General features: G+C 30.9%; 1 protein-coding gene across 1 annotated transcript; it reads right to left on the minus strand.

Annotated features, from left to right (window-relative positions):
• Positions 1 to 1,446: 1,446 nt before the first annotated feature.
• On the minus strand, positions 1,447 to 5,024 carry LOC114192582 (CASP-like protein 5B3). Its single transcript, XM_028082344.2, has 3 exons — positions 4,619 to 5,024; positions 2,119 to 2,251; positions 1,447 to 1,926 (listed from the first exon to the last, which is right to left on the minus strand). The coding sequence occupies exons 1-3, from the start codon at positions 4,747 to 4,749 to the stop codon at positions 1,732 to 1,734; spliced, it is 459 nt and encodes a 152-aa protein (XP_027938145.1). The 5' UTR covers positions 4,750 to 5,024; the 3' UTR covers positions 1,447 to 1,731.
• Between the last annotated feature and the right edge of the window lie 2,840 nt (positions 5,025 to 7,864).

The raw sequence follows: 7,864 nt of genomic DNA on the forward strand, positions 1-7,864 counted from the left end.
ATTTAAGAAATGAATAAATATAGTCTTCTTAATTCAACTACATTGAATTTGTTTTTGACTTGTCAAATGACGATTTAATTTGTGTTTAAACTGTTTTCACCATATGTCTACCATGAACGTCGTTTAATACGTTAAATAAATTTAATGTCATTGGATTAAAAGAACTACATTTATTCATTTTTAAAATTCAGAGACCAAAATTTATAAAAGTTTAAGACAGATAAATTTCAATTTCATGAACATGTTTAGGGGTTCAAAGTATATTTAACCCCCTCAAATACACTAATTAAGATCCGTCCTTATCCATGCTCATCTTTTCCATCCACACACATTCGCTTACATTCTTTTTCGTCACCCCCTTTATTCATATTTTTCTCAACATCTTCATGGTGTTCTTCTCCTCATCTTCTTCTTTTATATTCATTTCTTTCATTCACATTCATCTTCCTTATACACATTCATCTTTTTCATTTTTTTTCTTTCTATTTTTTTCATTTATATTTTTTGAATATGAAAGTAATATACGAGAATTTATTTTTTATTGTTCGACTAAGCGGACACTAAATCAAATAAATCTTAAAATAAAAATATATTAGTATAACACTAAATTGTTTTAATAAAAAATAATTTAAAAATTAGTTATGAGTTAACATTGTCAAAAGCTCCTACTAACAAATTAACATCCGTGATTTTAAAATCAGATGCACATATTATGCAAATTTGGTTCTAAATATTTAGAGTCAATTTTAACTTGTTAGTGTCGACTCTTTACCAACACCAACATTAAATGTGTGTTTTCTCATATAGTGTTTTAATCACAAGTACCAATACCTCTGATACAATTTTCTAACGAGTACATTGACCTTATTAACTTGCTGTTTACAATTTTAGCTTCTGTAGTAAAAGTCTCGATGTTTTTACCTTCACCATATTTTCACATTTACAACCATATACTATATGTTAACTTTTTGAAAAATGTGGGTAATTGAAATGCGACAAATGTAAGATCTCACGAGTTTATATCTCCTTCTAAGTGTCATTGTCTTTTCACTAAAATTAAAATAACACCTCGATGCTAAATTTGAACTCCTTTAACCAATAAAAAGTTCAATAACACTCTTTGAAACAAGGAACTAAAATGAACATATACAAAACTTTGAATAGAATACTGTAGATAAACGATTGCATAGACAGGGGAAAAAACATATATAAGCCTAATATTAATAAAAAAAGTACTTTTTTAAAACTAATTACTTTTAAAAATCTTAGTTTTTTTTTTTTTTTTTCTATTTTTCATCCACCAAACTACATTTACAACTCTCATATCTTTTGTTCTTGAAGCAACTGCAGACACTTGTAATGACAATTATATGTTCTACACGGTTTCTTCTTAATGTTAGCGGTAGTGAGATGTGAAAAGAGAAAACCATCTTGCAAAAACATGCATTAGCAACCCAATTCCCTGTAAACATAAAATGTTTAACTTTGTTCTAGTTACATAGTTACAGGAACAGGAAATCAGCATAACACTTTGGTAACTTAATTTCTTTGCAAGGCAAAATCACGTATACATTTATACTCTTTACAATCTACAGCTAGCACATTTGGAGATGAAATGAAGGAATCGTTTTAAATGCGTGTAACCCTGTACTCTATTTCCTTTCCTATTGACACTTCCAAAGAAAATTTCCAATTAGATGAACACGTGATGGTATTCAAATATAGAGTATGCTAGCCTGCTGCTAATAGCCAGAGCATAATTAGGGATGATATTGAAATCGGTAACCAGCTCAAGAACGCTAAGGCCACTGAAATCTGGTACTTTTGGCATTCCTCTCCAAAATGGCAGTGCCCAAGATCATTGAAGTACAAAACTGTGATGCCAGCTGAGGAAGAAGCTGCAGCTAGTGATAGTGTTGCTGTTACCTGTACAAAACAGTCAAGAAGACTTTTGAATGAAAGATCATAACTTCAGAACTAATATTATGTAGCAAAAAAAATGATGAGGACACAAATAGGTAAATTCCTGACACATGTTGAAACACTATCCTTAAGGATTTATCTGCAGTACCAGTCAAAAACTAACTAGTAAGAGTAAAAGTTTAGGCAGAGGCTAACCCAATCTCCAACTACAAAGAGGCTAACCAGTACTGCGTTGTGGAGGACCTTCTTACTCACATAGGCATATGCGTCCAATAAAGCAATCCCAAAACTCCAAATCACTTGTAAACCCATTGAGGCTATCAAATAACTGTATCACAAAAGGAACAGTAAGCGTCAAGTTGATGTTCATCAACAACTTAAGTATATTTCCAGATTATCATGTCAACGATAAAACAGTTTATGACATACATGTTTTCAAGAGGTTCTTAGTGTCAAAGATTACAGAGAAAAACAGTTTTACTACAGACATCATTTGCTTTGGAGAACCAAAGCTCATGTAGCATTTTTAGTTTCATATCTTCATTTGGCATACACACCGATTAACAAGAAGAGCTTGAAAGTAATATTCATAGGCTTTAGGGGAACATGACAAGTAGAGGGAATATCATATGAACATGTCCGATAGTGAAACAAACTGAACTGAGATAGATTGCGCCTAATGAGTAATCTGTTGAAACAAAAACAATGACCTCGAAGTAATTGTTCAGTGTAATTCTTTTTCCACATAAGTATGTCAAAATCTTCGAGCACAACTTGAGTGAAAAAACCAAATGTATTTGGAATTGAATGGTTAGTAGGTCCATGTTCTATAGGTCTAACTATTTGAAAATCAACAGACAACAAGAATTGTGAAAAATGCTGCTGATATCAATGAATAGTTGGGAACTTGGGATGCAGTTATCAACCAAAAGTTATTAACACAAAAGTATGATGATTTCATAAGGCTCCCACCTAGTGGAGTCTAGAGAGGGTAAACAAACTAAAATTTTTTGTCATTAAACATGTAAGTCATTAAACATTACAGTTTATTGTCAATGCTGTGGATATATAACTAAAGATCAAGGAGGCACAGACACAAAATTACCACTTCTTATGTACAACTTAAGAACGAAAGATGTTTTGGTGAATCTTTCCAAGAAGTTACCAAATAACTTTAATCAAATTGTAGATAGTACCAAACTCAATAAGAAGATGCTATTCTCATTCTCATCATCCTCAAAACCATGAAATAACCTTTCATTCCTTACCTTTTACATGACATTCAAGTTCAGAAGCTCATTTGCTCATACAAAAAATCGGATAGTTTTTATTTAATTTGAATCCGCCACAATGTTATAAATTTGAATTCTCACTCTTGATAGGATAATTTCCATCTGTACACCTCCCCAATCCTCATGTAGCCAAGTTTTCCTCCTTAATTAGTTATTCATATTAAACCTTTCTTTAAGCAACTTCTTAAATTTCTTCAATCAATATACAAGGTTTAAGTACGTTTTTAATACCTATAAAATGATTGTGTTTTAATCCCTCTATAATTAGAAAACATTGCTTTAGTTCTTATAAAATGTATGACTTTTGGTTTAAATCCATATAAACTATAGTTCTCTGGTTTTCATTATTTCAAAATTTTACATCACCGTTTTGATCCTAACATCTATTGTTAAGATAGATAAATAACAAACATTTTACAGACCTTAACAGTTTTTTTAAAGGTGTAACTTGCTGATACCATGAAACAGTCTCTTTACTTTTCATTTACCTCCCAAGCAGTTAACGAGTGTAGCATGATACAAAGGATAAAAAACAGTATTTTCAATTTCAGAGGGATGAAAAACATAAAGAAAAAAAATCAAATTACGCATCTTTTACATGCACTACAAACATATTCACAGCCTAAGTACAATTATATATTTGCAAACCATTGGTGAAGGAACCTTCTATAAATTACCACATAAAGGTTTTTCAAAATTTGAACACGTCTACTTTTATGATACAAATTTGTTTTCTGAAGTATACTTTTGTATTTTTCACATGTGTTTAAAAGTACCTGCGACATACACAAAACTTATAGAGATTGATCAGCACCATGAACAAGTTGGTCCTGAATTACCTAATAAGTTATCCTCCATCAAAATAACTAGCACTAAGTTTCTTCTAGGGGAGACCTGTGTCAATTTCAGTTAAATGGTAAACAACTGATAAGAGAATTTCCACACAAGTTTGATCATAACGTGTTTGCTTTCTTGTTTCAGATGTGATTTTTAAAAGCTAAGAACATGTCTGGTTCCACATTTTGGATATGATTTTTATAAACCAAAAGTTAGCTTTTACATCCCATTCGAATCCTCTGTTTCCAAGCATAGCCTCAGTCAGGTAAAAACTGTGATTAGAAAGCTTCATGAATATCAGATTTCCCAATTCTCATTTCCCAACAACAATGACAAATTTCCACTACACATTCTTCACTCCAATCACGACCAAAACAGCCAAAGTGCTAAACCTGCTTGAAGAAGCTGGATTAACTCAAATTACATGCACAAAAACCGAATCAACAACAGTTGGCTAACATGCAAGTTATGTGTTTCAAGGATTTCATCAGTACTGAAACAAAGTCACACCAGAACAGATAAATGCAAGAAAAAGTTTCAGAAGAGCGAAATGTATAACTTATTACCAAAAGGCCGTAAAATTAAAGAAACTGGGAGTGGTAGCCATGGAAGCAATTGATCCAGCAGCAAAAACGAACTGTGATATCCTCAGAGCCAAAGCAAGGAGAGTGCCCGGTGTTCCAGGGAAATCTTTCATCTTTCCCTCCAAATCTAGGATTCTCAATGGCTATGGATGAACACCCATCTTCATATTTGACCCAAAAGTAAAAAAGAAAAGAAAGTTAAGAGTTTTAAGGCAAACAGATGAAGACCCAGAAAGAAAGAAGGGAAATTGAAATCTGGGGTGAGGAGAGACTGTCACGGGCAAAACAGGACAGGGAAATGAGGAAGTTAGATTAGATAGATAAGGAAAGCAAGGATGTTAAGGTTGGCAAATCGCAATAGTCAAACGTGTGACCAAACAGAACAGCCTCGGTTCGGTTGCTTGTAAATGCATTTCTCTTTCTTTTCTTTTCTTTTATTTTCTTTTGGTTATGTTCTTTTTCTGGCACAGTGAAAGTGAACTCTCACCCACGCGTCCCCAGTAGCGTGCAGGTTATGTCACAAAAGTGTATGGACCCACATTATGTATATACTATGTCATGTTCATATTTTTCATAAATTCTTTTTGAAATTGCCCATACAATTTTAGTATGGTCATGTCAACTTCCAAGGCTATGTTTGTCTTTTTATCAATATTTTTTTTTCTATTTTCTTGAACTTTGGGAAGAAAGAAGAGATTGATGTTATGTTCTGGGACTGACTTCTGGTTTAACAGAGCCGCCATCCCACAGAAATGAAGTATACTGGTCTCTTCAAAATATATTTTTAAAATATAGATTAAAATAAATATATAAACTGTCTATTTATAAGTTTTGCTTTATTTTTAACAAAAATGTTTCAGTAATAGTGTTTATTTTGAAAAAAAAAAAGGAATCACCATATTAAAGTCAAGGTTACAATATTGAATTGAAATAAAAGAGATTTTTAAACATAAGAATAGCATACCTTCAAGTAGACATTAGTCTTCTTTTACTGTAACTGATGCATGAATAACTTTTAACATAAGAATAGCAGACCTTCGAGACTACGACAAAACCTCTTCTCCTACCACCTTGATTTGACCATCTTAAGCAGTCACAGCCACAGCCACCAAATACTTGAAAATTTCTGTGTCACATAAAATGCACTGAAACTTAATTCAAGGAATACTTTTGTACTTGTTCCCTTCACAACAACCTTTCAAATGTAGAAGTCAAAGGTAGCCTTTTCCCTGCCAACATACTACTAAAAATTGACCTATAGGTATCAATTACAAAGATTGCTCAAGAAAAATCTAACTATTAGCTAGCATCATTTTCATGACATTAAGACTTTTACAAATTTAATGATATAATATTCATTGTATTTCTATTATTGGAATAGAAAAATTCTATACAGTAAACAAGAGGGAAGACCCAGAAAGAAAAGCTCCTAAAGAAAATAAGTAGAACAATCAGAGTGAATGAGAGAAGAAGAGCATAAGGGAAAAACTCGGGAATCGCTATAACTCTATTGATGGTTTGTTCACTTTGAAAATTACCTCCGGTGGATTGAGGATGAAATATATGTATGATCTTCAAGCAAACTTTTGATGCACAAGTCTGAACAAACTATTTTTCAGATGAGAAAATCAAAATATGAGAGGGAAAGTACTACTTTGTATTAGGATGTATTAGGAATAGAAGGTAATCCCCAATTGCTAAAACAATCTCATTTAAATGACACTCAATAATAACACTTTTGCTACAATTTTCAATTATCAAGTTGAATTTTCAAATATTAGTGCTCTGTATGATTAGGCACATAAATAAAACTCCCTATTTTTTGCATTTTAAAATTGTTTTAGAAAAAATGCAGATTTAGAATGAACCAGATTTAAATCACAGGACACAGCACAGTTTATTTAATTGAAAAGGAACAATAGAAATTGCAAGGAATTGCTATATAGGATAGCTTAGGTTTTATAGTCTTCGATGTGGGACCAGAGAGCTGTTTATACCCTCAAGCGTTTACAACCTTCTATGCATGCTAACGAGATTTCATAGTTGTAGTTGATTGGGACTACCGACGATTTTATTTTATATTTTTTAAAATTTATCACCTTCAGTCAGAATTTTGTAGACGATGTGGAACTAAGTAAGTTTACACCATTTTCAAAGAAAAACTTAGTCTTTGCCTTTTTCGTTAAGACAGTATTTCTAATTTACTTTTTTTAATAATTGTAGCCTAAACATGTTTCATTAATTCTCTCCTTGCTATATATATATATATATATATATATATATATATATATATATATATATATATATATATATATATATATATATATATATATATATATATATATATATATATAACTATTTTCTTTTATCTTTCGTAAACTTCTCCTTACCTAGCATATGTAGTTTCTTTCTTCTACTCTTTTAAGATTGTTCAAACTATTTCTCATATTTTACTTTATCAAATCCCACAAATGAGACTGTGACAGGAAGAGATGATTTTATTTAAATTTATGAATTTAATAAGTTTCAAATTATATTTCAATGTGGTATTGTTCATGTTGAAGCCTAAAATGTACAATTTAGTTTTCATTAAGTTATGAAATGTGTCGAAGTAAAATATTGTTTCAAAATCGAAAGAAATTATCTAAGATGCCGGCACAAATTTCTAAGATAAGAAAAATCTTAATTTCATCTATCATTAATTATAAAATTAATATTAACATTCGTTAAAAAAAATAATTTATTTTGTTATTGGTTTCAAAGTTATTGATTTTAAAGTAATATTAAATTTCATTAAGATAAGTATGTATTAACTCCTGTTGACATTCTTAAAGGGTGACAAACAATAAGTATTAATACCGTTGACTTCTTAATGGTGACAAACAATTTATACCTGATGTAATTATAAATTTACCTTCTACTGTCACCGCATTCTTTTATTGAAAAATAAAGAAAATCGCGTATCAGTTTACAACAATGTGAGTCACACTCAACTTGTATCAATTTTTAATTTAATGAAAGAAACAAATAAATTTTTCTCGCCTTAATAATCCTAATACTTTAAGTAGGTATAACAGGTTGAGTTGAAGACAAATAGTACTTATCTATTATTCATCTTACCGTTGAAACAAATTCGTTTGGTTATCTATTTTATTATTTTTTATTATTCGTGGGAGTATTAATAAAAAAGTATTTGGTCGTCCTTTTATACTCATGGATATACTCATA

The sequence above is a fragment of the Vigna unguiculata genome, chromosome 7, assembly GCF_037176805.1.
Source record: "Vigna unguiculata cultivar grain cowpea cultivar isolate G323 ecotype 2 chromosome 7, ASM3717680v1, whole genome shotgun sequence".
NCBI lineage: Eukaryota > Viridiplantae > Streptophyta > Magnoliopsida > Fabales > Fabaceae > Vigna > Vigna unguiculata.